General features: G+C 37.4%; 2 protein-coding genes across 2 annotated transcripts; both read left to right on the forward strand.

Annotated features, from left to right (window-relative positions):
- Positions 1-4,287: 4,287 nt before the first annotated feature.
- On the forward strand, positions 4,288-7,536 carry ASDURF (ASNSD1 upstream open reading frame). Its single transcript, XM_005501721.3, has 4 exons — positions 4,288-4,515; positions 5,889-5,942; positions 6,488-6,563; positions 7,456-7,536. The coding sequence occupies exons 1-4, from the start codon at positions 4,438-4,440 to the stop codon at positions 7,524-7,526; spliced, it is 279 nt and encodes a 92-aa protein (XP_005501778.2). The 5' UTR covers positions 4,288-4,437; the 3' UTR covers positions 7,527-7,536.
- A 12-nt stretch (positions 7,537-7,548) lies between these two features.
- Positions 7,549-12,267, forward strand: ASNSD1 (asparagine synthetase domain containing 1). Its single transcript, XM_065069855.1, has 3 exons — positions 7,549-9,030; positions 10,666-10,847; positions 11,941-12,267. Exons 1-3 carry the CDS (start codon positions 7,549-7,551, stop codon positions 12,197-12,199), a joined length of 1,923 nt encoding a protein of 640 aa, XP_064925927.1. The 3' UTR covers positions 12,200-12,267.
- Positions 12,268-15,061: the final 2,794 nt, after the last annotated feature.

A 15,061-nucleotide genomic window follows, 5' to 3' on the forward strand; every position in this document is an offset into this window, starting at 1 on the left:
CTTGATGGTTACTATAGTAAACCTGTGTGTCGGTTATTCAAAGCATGTGAGGGACTGCTGTGCCAGCTTATTAAATCTGTTTAACAAAAGAGACTTTGTAAACAAGAGACAAAACCAAATCTTTTAGTTCTACCTTTCTAAGTCAAACTACTATTCACATGAACTTCTCAACTCTCTTTTAAACTCTAGCAAAGTGCACAAGGTGCACTAAGGAATGAAAGATCGTGAGAATTAAAAGTCAAACTGTGTTCTCAGCCACAGCAACATTAGAGTTACTTCATTTTTACACTGAAGAATACAAAGTGGACTAGGAAAAGTCTATTTTTAATGCCCCTTTTATTTAAATAATCAGACGAAAGACTATGCTGGGAGCATTCTACAAAGAAACTGCTTGGTCCAGCACTTTTAGAAGCTTTAAGGAATGCAATTATATTGTAAAAACTAATGATAGTACACAAGTTCCCAGCTATTTTTCACAATAGCCTTAGAATCTCTCATATGAAAGTGATGAAATTCTGCTTTTAACTAGAAAATTAAGAAGTTTATGCATCTGCCACATGCAGAAGTTTTGTGCAATGGAGTTTTTACATTGCTTTGATAGTGTATCAGAAGTAAATACTGAAAGAACTGACTGTATTTCAAGCTCATAAAAGTGCTCAGACTTCTTGTTTTGTTTATAGTAATATGACTTTTAAAGCAGAATGATTATAGGGTTTGCAAGGTTTCTTCTGCAATTGATAATCTAGATACTTAACCAAGGAAACCAAATCTTTACATAGATTTGGTATATAGATCCAGATCCCTGGTTGTATAAACTTACCTAACTCCCTTCAAAACCTAATCTTGCAATCAAATTAGTAGGATTACCATAAAGCAAAACCAATTAATTTGAGCAATTTGAATTTTGCTGGACTGGTATGAGTTGGTAAGTTATTAATTTTAGGTTCCACTGCGAAGTCAATGTAGACTTTACTGATACATCTCAGAATGTTCTCACATGGATTCTTAAGTTACAATGTCTGAATACAAAATAACCAAGGATCAGAATTTAAAATATTCCAAAAAAAGACAAAATCAGAAATGCAAATACTTCCTGACCATGCCCTCCCCCTTCTAGAGATCTCATCTACCTGTCCCATGTCCCAGGCTCCATTCTCTCTTTGACTACTCTGAGATTCACCGAGCGGCCAGCACAGTTTCAGCTTGCTCTCTTGTGGCCAACATTAGAGCTGCAATTGTCCTTGTACCGTTTAGTTCCAAGGACCTTCAAGAGTGGTTCTTCTAAAAGCATAACAAGTTTCCTCAGATTAGAATAACTTACAACTGAAACTAGGAAATTGCTCAAGTTTGAAAACACAATCAAGTTGTCATGGCTTAACATGTTACCAAGCATCAGCTTAGATGAAGCACTGAATAGAAGCAGATTTCCAGCCCACAGCAAAGCACAGAAACTTGGCACTAAGCCCAAAGGCATTATCAATGCTACCCTGTACCTCTCGCATTTTTCTGTAAAATCACCTAACACAAATGTACTGCCAACATCTTCAAAAAAGGTCTTCAAGACTGATAGCGGTTTTCAGAAGGATGGCCTAACATCTTCAGCATGCTTTTAACAACAGCCTGTCAGAGCCTGAGCTTCGTTATTTGAGGATACTGTTTCGCTCATGTGTTTGCTAACACATAATGGCAACTTCAAATATTTTCTGGTACCAGTAAGGACTGCCTTTTGTTTGTTGGGTCCTTTGTCTTATTTTGTATATTTCTAAAGATCACAGATGCTGAAAAGCTGAGAACTTTAAAAGACTCTGAAATATTCCTTTATACTTTATTAATGTTGTGTCAGGCATTATTAACGTCCCAAAAATAGTTTTATGCTAGAAATAGTTTACAGCACCAGAGCTGGCACAAGAGAAGTGCAGAAGCACCATCAGATCAACCAGAGATGTATCAATCACTGAACTGCACTGCCCACTAAGTTGTCAGCCAGTCACATCACCACCCCTTGTGAAGAAAGTGCAAACACACAGCAAACAACAGAACTACAGCAGCTCTGAAAAAAAAGGTTGAATTAAGACATCACAGCTTCACAGAGGGATATAAAAAGGTGTCTACAAAAGGTTCTATAAAAGGTGCCGACCTTTTCCTTTGTTGAGTACTAAACACAGTTGCTCTTATTGTGGGTATGAATGTGGGTAACTTCATGAGTAATCATGTTGCAGGAATTCGTTTATTATAAAAGGGACTAATCAAAAGCACATTCCATATCAGCAGAAGCATTAACAATTTGTAGCAAGACCAGAAATTTAAAACATTCCACATTCACTATTGCACCTCAACACCATTATCATCACTCTTATGAACCAGCCCATGAAACATTCTTATAAACAGAGTGAGAATTTTTTATTAAACATTAACTGTATTTATTACTGAACATGAAAAGGATCATCAGTACAGAAATTATACTTTGACTACTGGGTTACTTGATCACCAGCCTTTGTAACATATGCCTGAGTATTTTATTTGCTGTTGATCAGAGGGCTGGAAGGCACTCAGATTAAACAAATTACTCCTCAAAAGAAGAACAACAAACTACAAAGCATGCTGAGGAATAGTATCAAAACTCTTGCATGTGGCCCAGATATGCACATTTCTTCTGGAATTTGAAGAACAAGCCCCAGAACCTCTCCGATCCCTAGGCAACAGGTCCCCAGCAGCTCCAGATAATCTGCGAGAATCACATAAGCACTGGTATTAACACAGGGCAGAGAAAGCCAGATCTGGTACCTAACATGGTCTCACAATCAGCTGTGTTAATGCAAGGGTGGAGGCAAAAGTGTGTGGTTGAAGGTAGAGGGAAGAGAAAGACTGACCTTTTATGAAACTGTAACCTCAGTCTCTCTTTCTGTTAAAGGTAAATAAACATAACATTTGCAAGTTACTGTATTGTTAAATATTCTTATAGCCATATTGTCTTTTTTTCATGCTTCTGCTAGGAGCCAAAATCCTTATTCTCCCTACACTACTGCCAAAACTTCCAATTAACACCACATACATTCCAGCCAAGCTCACGGATACCACCAAAACAAGGTGTAATCTTACTCATAAACTCATATACTCTTAAGTGTTATCAAAATACATAACACACATAATTATGTGAGCCACAAAGCAGCAAAAGTCAATCCTCCTACCTCACTTACTAGAGTAGCAAATACTTCAAATAATTCATGAAGACTTGCACAATACTTGCAGTACAGTCAGTAGCATAAGGACTTGTAGGATTTTATGAGATTTCTACCCCAACTGAGCTATCAGTAGTAGTCTATAAGTTTGGAATGGCTCTTGAGTAATTAGAGTAATTACACACAATATTTAAAAAGAGGAAAAGGGATAATACAAGACCAAACAACTGTAATGTTCCTACATCAACCACCTGGACAAAGTCTTACTCAAACTCCGCAATGATACCAATTACTCATTAATATATTACTATGATATTCATACTCATTAATAAATATTTGATCTATTTTCTATGAAGATCAGCAGGTTTCTGTTTTCCTCCAATGTGCAATTAATTCACCAATTAACTCAGTGGTCAGAGCATATAATTCCTTTCATAAGTAAAACATACTGTATCTTATTTTTTTGTTCCTCATTGGTGCTACTGGAAGACATTTTCAAAAGCTTCTTATCATAGTCATTGGCTCCTTTTACTATTTCTCTGCCTATATTTATTTATGATAGCAAGTCATGATAATATAATCTGCCCTTGTGTTGTCATTATTCTGCCACTTAAACAACTTCCCTGATGTATTTAGAAAGACAGGAAAACAGATGTGTCACTGCAATATATCTATAGTAAAACGGATGAGGCAGAGAAATATTAAGATGAACCTCCCAAAGAGGAAAACAAACAATCTTGATGCCTGTAAATATTATATAATCTGTATCTCCTCTGGAATACCTTTAAACAAACTGCTGCAAGGCATTTCACAACAAGCTGCCTGACTCCGGTCCAGGGTTACCGCCACACCAAACAGTTCCACGGCAAAGCGCTTCTTTTTCTTTTTCTATTTATTTATTTATTTATTTTTACCCTTCACACTCCACAAGGCCGTGTCCAGCGCTCATTCCGAACAGTCTATTCACTTCGTCTTGCCAATGGCCTGGCAGAGCAGGTGGCAGCTCTCCCAGGGACCGTTTCACCGGGCCAGACTGTCTCGCAGCGCCCGTCACGGACGGCGGAGGTGCCGGGCGGAGCGAGTCCCTCAGCCGTTACCGCCAACGGCGCCAACCGCCTCAGCGTGCCTAGCTACGCCCGCTGATTGGCCCTCCGCCTGGCCCTGCCGCACGCATGCGCACACGCTCCCCGCCGGGCGCTGTGCGCAGGCTCACGGCGGTTGGGAGGTGGTGCAGTGAGGGGTTCGTGCGCGTGGGGCTATGTCGGGCCGGCCGCCGCGGCAAGAGGAGGGGGGGGACAGCGCGAAGCTGCGCCACAAGGACGAGCTGAGCCGGAAGGTGAGCTGGGGCGGCTTGTTGCTGGGACGCGGTCCCCCGTATCTCCGCGGTGTTGTTGGCGGTGAGGGGCGGGCTGAGGCGCATCCCGGGCCGCGCTGCCGGGGGGAACGGCCCTGCGAAGCCTGTGGCCTCGGGTGTGCAGGAGGGCGAGTCCTGTGAGGAAGCCGAGGCCCTGGTTGATGCGGGTTTTCGTTGTAGGGCTCGGCTGGGCCCTCTGTCGTATAACGAGGGCTTGTCAGTGTTGCTGTTAGCTCTTCTCAAAGTGTTTTTTCGGTTCTTAGTGCTTGAAATGTCAGGTGAGTCGCAGTGAGGTTTTTCTCTGTAACATCTGTTTGGGCTGTATGTGCTCAAAAAGTCCCAGGAGACTTCAGTCACGGAGGCTGGCACTCATAAATCTACTGCTTTCCATGGTGCCAACAGCGCTGTTTAATATTAAATCTGCCAAGTCCTCTGGAACTGCTTTCCCTCAAAAAATGACTTCCTTTCTATATGGCCATGTGATATAAACTCAGTGGTATTTTTGATTGCCTAGGATATAATAGTATTGCAGAGTGTAATTTCTGTTATGTGGCTGGTTTAGTCTGTGGCAAAAAATGACGTTGCTGTTTTGTCTGTTGGAATCGTATAAATAAGATATTGATGTTGCTGCTGGAAAAGTTGTCTTCTGTATGCCGCACTCTGTTTGGCTAACCTGGCTCTAGGCAACTTTGTACTGTTGCACTGGTTGTAGGAGACACAAAGGAAGAACAAAGAAAACCGTATGGTTTGTTTCTAACAAAAAGTGATAAATGCCCACTGACCAGATTTTGATCCATTTTGTGGCTTTTATGGTCCTCTTGACTGCTCTTTAGCATTGGCAGCTCTCATTGTAGAAGAAAACGGGAATGGCTGCCATCTCTGCCCGTGCCGTTGAACGGTGGTAAATTCCACTAAGGAAATTTGTGCCAAACTCCAGAGCAATAGGGAGGCTTCTGTTGCTCTTAACACAGTTTTAGGGTTTTATTGGTTTCATTTTGAATCTGGAGAATACCCATGATTATAAAGTTTATTGTAGATAGTATGCAACATTTTGTTTTCTAAAGTGATTTGACATTTTATTAGAAAAATGTGATCTCTGATTATAAATAGCTAGAGGCGCTCTGGTTTCCCAGTACTGATTGCTTTTGCTTGCATCAATCCATGCAAGATAACTGGTTTCTAGAGCAGTTATTTAGTATTTCATTTTTATATCTTTGTCTTCCATGGTCCATTTGGAGAAAAGCAGCTATATATGCATTGTAGCTGTCTTAAAATATCATTGTGTTCATCTCCAGGATTGTAAAACAGTGGTTTATTTTTAATAATTAAAATGAATTGTGTCTTTTGTCTTTCAGATTAAAGAGCAGAAGGTTGTAGTTGATGAGCTTTCTAATTTGAAGAAGAACCGGGTAAATATTTACAAATTTGCTTTTGACTGTTTCATTTTAGCATCAGAGAAATTAGTATAGAAGAGACAAGGGAAGCAACAAAATCAGAGCATGCTGTCTTTAATTTGTTTTAATACAGATTTTTGTACAGATGTGGTCTGTTGGCCTCAGAATAATTTGTCCTCCAAATGACTGTACAGTTGTGCAGTGTAGCACAGTACGTTGTTGGGTCTTTTTGCCTTTTTATGTTTTATCTGAGTTATTTTGTTTAGATGTTTAAGTTGATCAGAGGACTTCATTAAGTATTCTTACTTTCCATGTCTATGTGTTTTAAAATATAATGTGATCCCTCATGTATGAGGAAAATAGAAATACAGAATAGTTATAGGTTGATCATGAAATGTTTTTGATGGTACGACATTAAAATGTTGGTGTTGTCAGGGCAGAACTTACCCTTCTGGCATAAATGTTAAGGACTGTCTTAGTGGACGTACATCAGCTCTGTTGCAGTGTGGTTGCCAGAGTTGGTTGCTTTGATTTAATGCAGTATTGGTTTTGTTTTACAGAAAGTTTATAGGCAGCAGCCTAACAGCAACATATTCTTCCTTGTAGACCGAACTGAAACACTATCTCAATGCAAAAGTAAGTTTGCAGTGTAAAAGTTGATCAGACGATTATTTAAAAGCTGCTTCTGTAGCTGTTAATGATTTCAAAGGTATATTAAAATGAAAAACCAGCAGCTGTATATCAAATGCAAAGTAGACTTCAGACATGTGCTTGTTTTTCTGCGTTGGATAAATTCAAAAGTGTTTCCACTTGATAGATGGATGTGATAAAAGAGCAAGTGCTGAAGATATAGGAAGAGTGAGAATGTCTGCCTCACAGAGGAGTCACCGTTCTCCATGCCCTTTGGGAACCTGTAGAGCACTTTATCTCTTTAAAAAAATTAAGTCTAAAAGTTGCATGGGATGAGTAGGAGGAAAATAATGACAATTTAAACTGAAGGCTAAGATAGACATCTTCACATAGTTGAAAGAATGGATTTGTGGGATTATGAAGATAGGAGAATGGATGATAAAGAGTTGATAATTGAACAAACATTAGAAACGTATATAAATTTAGAAGTATAAATATCTGGTATGAAGATTTCTACTTTCATTTTCTTTGAGTTAATAGTGCTGACATTCTAATTGATAGTTCACTTTTCTTATTATTACAAATGTGTTAATTGTACCAATTATATAGGCAATAGTTGGTCATTTCCCTAATTCTTAAACATGTTGTGTGTGGCTTTCTTTGGGAGGAAAACAAAAATTAATCTTTGTATAATTAAAGAGGACTAAGTTACAGTGGGCTATATTTTTGTTGCATCACTACTATAGCACTTTTGTTACATAGCATTTCATGTTTATCTCTTTAATTGAACAAATGGCTGGAGTTACTAGTTTCTTAGACATACTCTTATCTACTTGTAAAGTCACTCACTTGCCAGTTTATGAAATTGATTGTTAATGATTTTTTTTTTCTTGCACAGATACTTTAGATGAATTAAAGAAGGCACATCAGGAGATGGAAAATTCAGAAAAGACTAAAATAAAGAAATAGTCCACCTGAATTCAAAGGCACAATGTGTGGTATTTGTTGCATTGTTACTTTGTGTAGCCAGCATGCTATTCATGATTTCTTTAATGAAGACATACTCTGCTGTCTTAGAAGAAGAGGACCAGACAGTAGCCAACAGTTGATAAAAACTGTGTCTGATCTCTCTTACGAGTGTCTGTTTTCTGGCCATGTACTTCACTTGAGGGGACTGATGACTCCTCAGCCTCTGGAAGATGCCAATAACAATGTTTTTCTTTGGAATGGAGAAATTTTCAATGGAGTGCATGTAGGAGATTTGGAGAATGACACTGCAGTAATGTTTCATCGTCTTGCATTATGCAGTAGTGAAGCAGACATTTTGTCACTCTTTTCATCACTTCGGGGTCCGTGGTCTTTTATTTATTATCAAGCATCTAGACACAGTTTATGGTTTGGTAGAGATTATTTTGGTCGTCGTAGTTTGCTTTGGCAATCCAATAATGAGGTTGGTGGTGCTTTCTGTCTCACATCTGTAAGTGTTTATTCTGAACCAGGTAAACAATGGCAGGAAGTCCCAGCATCTGGAATTTTCAAAATTGATCTCAAAGCTTGTGCAACAACTAAATCTTTGTCTTTAATGTTGTTTCCATGGAAGCACAGCTGCACAGAGAAAGCGGTAGAAGAAATATTCATTGAAGTCCTGGATCAAGTTTCAAAAGACTTACCAAACCACGTACCTCTCATGATGAATGAATCAAAACTATGTCTCAGAGCACCAGTTATCCCCTTAAATAAAACAATTGCTGAAGTTTCAGGTGAATGTCCAGGCACTAATATTAACAATGTAACCCATATGGTTTCTGTAGAAACCCTTCAACGATTTCTTGCAGAAGAATGCAAGAAAACAACAGTCCATCAGTTTATTGATGTTTTAAATGAAGCGGTGAAGAGACGGGTTTTATCTCTCTTTAGAGATGAAGATCAGAAAACAAGATTAGTTCCAAGCACGTCTAATACGAAAGCACACATTGCAGTGCTCTTTTCTGGTGGCATTGATTCGATGGTTATTGCAGCTCTTGCTGATAAACATGTGCCTGTAGGGGAACCAATTGATCTTCTCAATGTAGCTTTCTTGATAAAAGAACAAGCTAAGCAAAAGCGTACCAGTAAAGAACATGCCAACCAGGAAGTACAGCTGGATTTGCTTTGTCCTCAAGAAAGTTGTAAAGATCTTGATGCTAAAACTGTTGCTCATTTATCTTGCTTTGCTGTTCCTGACAGAATCACTGGTAGGGCAGGACTGAAAGAATTAGAAGCCATTAACCCTTCAAGAACTTGGAACTTTGTGGAAATTAATGTTACACGAGACGAACTGAAAAAAATGAGACAACAACGCATTAAGCACTTAATTTATCCACTGGATACAGTCTTGGATGACAGCATTGGCTGTGCAATTTGGTTTGCTTCCAGAGGAGAAGGTTTTATTAATAACCAGGGAGAACTGAAACCATATAAAAGTCCTGCAAAGGTACTGGTTGTTTTGTGCATTATGTTTGACCTGTGAATGTTAAAGCAGTTCTGTTGTTTCGGAAATTGTCATGAGTCTTTAATGTTGATAAGGCTTCTGAAATTCAGTGGCAGAATATAGAATAGATCTCTACTGATAATCTTTGTGTAATTCTGGAGTTAAAAACTGCATTCCATTCTTTTGTCATGTAATGTGTATGGCTTTTCATTAAGCTTGAATGAGCAACAGTGTGACTAGGAAAAAAATAATGACAATCATTGTCACTTTTGGTGTTCCAACTGCAGTAGTGGGTTAACTGCTATACAATAGGTTAACAAATGTAGACATAAACATTAATCAGATGGTAAGTAATGTTGTTTTGTGCCAGCATCTCAAGTACTGTAAAATTACTAGCTTGTTACTTAGGCACACTATGTGACAAAATCACAATTAATAATGGTAGAGAAGATGACTACTTGGAGTCTTTTGTAATTATAGAGTCTGAATGACAGAACTACAAAAAGTAGTTATTTGGGTTTTTGTAACTTATGTATGTAATGTGAAGTAAAATCTTTTTAGTAATTAGATTATTTTATCGGGAATTCGATTCTTATTACTCACTTCCCAATTCCTGACAGTTTGTGTAGAGAAGAATAAACTATTTAATTTCAGGAGTTTGCAGTTCACTGCTGCCTTTGCTTTTTGAGGCTTCTATTACTTTTCTATTAATTGCTACATCTTAAAAACACAAAAACCAGCACCACCAAAAACCCCAACAAACGCAATAGTTCGTATAAAAATGACAGCTGTAGAACACAGTTGATTTATGTGACTGATCTACTTAAGGATGTGCACCTCAGATTTGCAAAACATGCAAATTCATCTTAGGTCCAGAATATGTAGAAATGGGTAATGAGTTAATGAAACATGACGTGAAATTGTCATGCTCCCATCAGTTACTTACTAGTGTACACAGGTAAAAAAATCAGTTGACTGCTAGCTGGTGTCAGATTAGTAAAAAGGACTTGACTGTTAAGAGATTTCCACTTTTATAGCGAATTGCAGTTGAAGGCACAGTAATGGACCAAGTGTAGTATTGGTTTTCCCTGGATAACATTTTATGTACTTAAAATTGAGTAGACAGACAATAAGACACATTTTTATTTTGTGTAATGCAGTTGTTATTAACGCAGTAGCTGATAAATTAATAATAATCCAGATGAATATTCAGGTGACTATTTAGGATTTCTGACATACTGCATTATAGGTGGCAATGTTGTTTTTTGTTTTTTGTTTTTTGTTTTTTTTTTAATAAAGGCTGGTGCTTAACAAATACTGTTTATTGCAATAGAAACTATCAAAGACATTCTTCAAAGATACTGGCGTATTTGTGATGCACACAACATTATTTTCCTGTTTTTTCCTTGCCTTGGTAGAAATGTTTGTGTGTACTTTAGGTCTGATTGTGAACCTACTTCAAGTTGCTAGTCACTTTATTGTCAGGCTCTATAAATGTGTAATGCACATCCCATCATGATTGTTAATATATTTAGAAGATGTTCATTATTCTCCTTAAGATGTAGTTAAACATTTAAGAGCTGTTACATATAATCAGCTTGCACAGATACTAAAAAAAGATTTATTCTGTTTTCTTAGGTTGTGCTTACAGGAATTGGAGCAGATGAACAGCTTGCCGGATATTCTCGACATCGTGTTTGCTTCAAAAAATATGGCTTAGAGGGGCTGAATAAAGAACTTGAAATGGAGTTGGATCGCATTTCTTCTAGAAATCTTGGTAGAGATGACAGGATTATTGGTGATCATGGAAAAGAAGCCAGGTATTATTGTTTTAACATGAAGCAAAACTGTTTTTGCTGGTTAGATTCTGCTTTAACACTCCAACAGAAAGCTCATTTGAAACGTTTATGCATTTTATTATCTTGTAAGTTCTGTTGCAGTTTTGTTAATGTGTACTGTGTTGTGGGGTTTTTTGTTTTTGAAAAAGTGCTCTGTAGTACTGTGGAAGAGGTACTTAAGGAAATTTAGCAACTTGAACATTAGACTTCCATCTGGAAGTTTTAAGCAGCAGCAGCAGATGTTGAAATTGTCAAAATCAAGTTCATCTTAACATTTTACATGGAACAGTCTTCAGCACAATTTTGAAGTGTTCTGGTGTGGTCACCTAGGAAATGACTTTGGAAATGACAATGTAACATAGAAGCCACGTATTTCTGTCTATGCAACAGAGGCATGATCAATACCACTGCATTTCCTGGTGGTTAAGTCAGAGTAGTTAAAGAATCATTTAATTTGTGCTTTCTTTCTCTATGCTACAATCAACCTCCAAAAAAATGCTTAGGTGTTGTCCAGTAGCAGAGAATACTCAAGTACATGAAAGGTCTTTTGATATGATCTTTGTGGCAGTGTTTTTCCAAATCTGTGCTTAGTTGCACATTATCAGTTTAGCAGTTGCAGTGGTGGACAGGTAATGTTGTTAATCATGTTTGTGATTAGGTATGAATGCCTGGAATTCAGAATGTTGTCAGAATTTGTTGTGTAAATATTTTTTTCCCTGTTACAGTGTAGCTTCACACAGTATTTTTAAATACTTAGAAGTTGTCTGGAGAAGTGTTACTTTAAAATTTGTCTTGCTCTTCCATTGTATTTTTTAAAAATTTTGTTTTGTGTAAACCAAACAGTTTTGATGCTTGTTTTTTTCTGTGCTTGAGTTTTGAAAACTTACAGCCTTCTGAGTTTTCTTTCTCCAAGACAGTGTAACTGCTTTGGAGACTTGCTTCAGTGCTGTGACACTAACATTTAAGGTACACCTATAGTTAGGAACTGACACAGACCCTGAAGTCTTCATATATGGTAAAGGGGAAGACCAAGACTATTTGTATGAAGTTTTAAAATCTTTTATCTTTCCTTTAGGTTTCCTTTTCTTGATGAAGATGTTGTATCATTCCTCAATTCTCTGCCCATCTCAGAAAAAGCTGACTTGACTTTACCTCGAGGAATTGGTGAGAAATTGATTCTTCGCCTTGCAGCCAAGGAACTTGGCCTTACAGCCTCAACCATTTTGCCAAAAAGGGCTGTACAGTTTGGATCTCGGATTGCAAAACTAGAGAGCAACAGTGAAAAAGCATCTGACACTTGCAGCAGACTGAAGTTACTTTCAGTAGATGAATGATAAAGCTACATCTTGAGACGTTGCGTTTATCCTATATGCAAATGAAATAAATCTTTGGAGTTTTCTTAGAATGGTCTATTTATTTACACACTTGTAAAGAGGGTTCAGGTGATGGCTTTAGGAGGGAGGGCATGGTGAGGAGCTGGCTTGGGTTGCCAGAGCCAAAAAGCACTGAGGATCTTGGGCCTTGTTGCCTCTTGGAGATCTGCCCTCCAGGTATCTTGCTTGCCCTTTAATTACTTGAGAAACAGAGCCTTGTTGGAATTTGGTGTTTAAACCTTCCATCAGTTCAGATGCAAATTGTCATCACAACAATTCTTGTCAACTCCCTCCAGCTTACATTGATAGAAAAATGGGACAAATTTTGATCAGTGTTGATTACATGGCAGAAGTTTGGGGCATATATGCCCAAAGAGAAATGTGTTGGGTTCTTTGAGCTCTGGTTTTCTGAATTTAATATTGATACCGATGGGGAAAACCCAAACAGATGGAAATACTTCTTGAGTTTTTCTTCAGGAGGCAAGTACTAAACACTCCTATTTAAAAAATACCTAATATTGCATGTAGTTCATACATGGCATGCCTAGAAGCTGGGATTATTACTCAGGAAAGTACAGGTCATTAGATCTCATGCAAAATTATAAGTTGATCTGAAATACTGTAAATTAACACATATGTAAAAGAGCATAGCTTCCACTGTGGTGTTTAAGCCGTCAGCTTTCCAAAAGTCCTCAGTACTCTGAAGCGTTCTCTGAGAATGACAAGAGCTCCAAGCTTCTGAATTCTTTAAAATACATCTCTAAAGACGTGTGCATATATTTTTTCGAATATTTTACATAGTTTTATTCATATTATTTACCATGCTTCTATAATTAAGGTTTAAAATTAGTTGCCTTGCCTTGTTAGGGACAAAAGAATCTTCTAACTTTCTAATTAACATATTTCTCAGTGTATTGATAAAAATACCTTCAGGTTATATATGCAACAGCAAAGTGCATCTGACAAATACATTTTTAAAACTGAAGAATAATGCTTACATTTAAGTGGTACAAACACATTTTTATGGCAAGCAACTCTAGTATTAAGATACAACAACATATCACTGCAGCAGAGGTTGGCTCTTGAGCAAAAGCTTCTGAAGACAATTGGAAAAAAATCATAGCTATCTGCAGGAATCTGGAGTACCTCAGGCTAATGAACTCTGATTCTGTATTATTTGGGTTTAAAAAGAAGATGGAAATCTCAAATTTAAGTAAATTTTTTCAGCTGTATGCTAGAAAAGAAAACTGTAAATTTATGAATTTCTTTAAATTCAAATCTGACATTGATATTTTTATATCCTCTAGATATCACATCTTACAGATTTTTATATGTTTATATCTTTTATATATTAAATACTAAAATAACCTTAGTGTTTTAAGCAGTTGTCATATTGCTACTTCTAAAAAAGAAAACCAACTAACCAAACAAACAAACTCATATTTTTTTATATCTTGTGGAGTTAAAACTGAAAAAGAGCTACCACTGTTTTGAGGGGTTTTTTGAACTAAATTTCAAATGTCAACTTTTTAAATACGCACAGAATGAGTATTTTAGTGTCCATGAGGGAACATAGTTGGTACTCTGTCAGTAAAGGATATTTCATTAAAGGTCACGATTCTGGTTTGCTGTCTGTTGTGTAACGCATGCAAATGTATGTCTTTATAGCTAATGAAGTATGAGAAGACATTGTAAGAAATTGAAGTTGGCATCAGAGATAAGGAATAAGCAAGTTTGCTCCAGTTTAGTACTTATTTTTTCAAAGGAAAGTGCTGTAAGAACATTTGCTGATACTGAGCTGTACAAGCTGGCACAAGATACCTTAATCATAAGGACAGCGTTGCCCTAAAAAATGCATCCCCTTTAGGTGATGTTTCTAACTGGCACAATAGCAGTCTGAGGAATTTTCAAAACAGATTCACCTCAGAAGGTATAAACTATTCCCTGAGGGATGCTTCTCATTTTCATGAGGTTTAATTTGCCACGAGATGTGCAAAGGATCCCTGTAAAGAGGCAGAACATTTTAAATGTGAAATGAAATCAAAATTGTGCTTCATCTTCCTTGTTGGCTGAGCATTGGTAAAGCTTGATGAAGCCACAATTCTGTGGGTTGCTGTATTGATGTAGCAGCTGGGTTTTGATGTAACTGCTGACTTAGGAACTGTTTTCTCAGGCTGCCTGTCATGCATCAGGCTGTAAGGCTCATGTGTTTGACATGGATATGCCAGGTAGGGAACGTTACCCCATTCTAGTCATGGAATTCAACTGTAAGAGGTAAGGGATGTGCACAGTAATATAGGTACCATAGTATCAACTTGGAAATAATAGACGTCTTTTCTGATTTCAGACATGCTTTTACTTAACTGAAATTGCTAAGTGTACTATGAAAGCTTGAGAAGAATAAAGATTTTCATAGCTTAAGAGAGAAAATGTATTTTGATTGCAGTCTGTTTGTTTTTAACAGATTAAACAATACTATCAAATAGGAGTTAAAGTTCTGTACATGTAGTACAGTTGCTCGCAACATATAGGGTTGCTGGCTAAACACTGTGCAACCATTTATTTTGTATAATGCAGTTACTTTTTCTGGAAATAGTGGAACAAAAGTTCTGAAGAAAAAATAAAACCAGCATTGTTCATCAAAATAGCACCTTGTGTTTTTTCAATGCTTTAAATTCAAGCATGTGAAAATATTCTTACAAAAGCATTGTAAAACTAAGGTGTAAATTGTAAACAAGCAGAGACCGGTTGAGGAATTTTTTCTCCCCTTATCTGAGCCCTGTAAAACTTAAAAATGTCGTATAGGAGGCAGTGTTTGTATTA

This window comes from Columba livia, chromosome 7, assembly GCF_036013475.1.
Source record: "Columba livia isolate bColLiv1 breed racing homer chromosome 7, bColLiv1.pat.W.v2, whole genome shotgun sequence".
In the NCBI taxonomy this organism is placed as follows: domain Eukaryota; kingdom Metazoa; phylum Chordata; class Aves; order Columbiformes; family Columbidae; genus Columba; species Columba livia.

Bases quoted from the DNA above. Each gene is read 5' to 3' on its own strand.
- ASDURF (XM_005501721.3), top strand. From the start codon at position 4,438: ATGTCGGGCCGGCCGCCGCGGCAAGAGGAGGGGGGGGACAGCGCGAAG. The intron at 4,516-5,888 runs GTGAGCTGGGGC...TTTGTCTTTCAG, and splicing joins AGGACGAGCTGAGCCGGAAG to ATTAAAGAGCAGAAGGTTGT. The intron at 5,943-6,487 runs GTAAATATTTAC...TTTGTTTTACAG, and splicing joins CTAATTTGAAGAAGAACCGG to AAAGTTTATAGGCAGCAGCC.
- ASNSD1 (XM_065069855.1), top strand. From the start codon at position 7,549: ATGTGTGGTATTTGTTGCATTGTTACTTTGTGTAGCCAGCATGCTATT. The intron at 9,031-10,665 runs GTACTGGTTGTT...CTGTTTTCTTAG, and splicing joins CATATAAAAGTCCTGCAAAG to GTTGTGCTTACAGGAATTGG. The intron at 10,848-11,940 runs GTATTATTGTTT...TCTTTCCTTTAG, and splicing joins GATCATGGAAAAGAAGCCAG to GTTTCCTTTTCTTGATGAAG.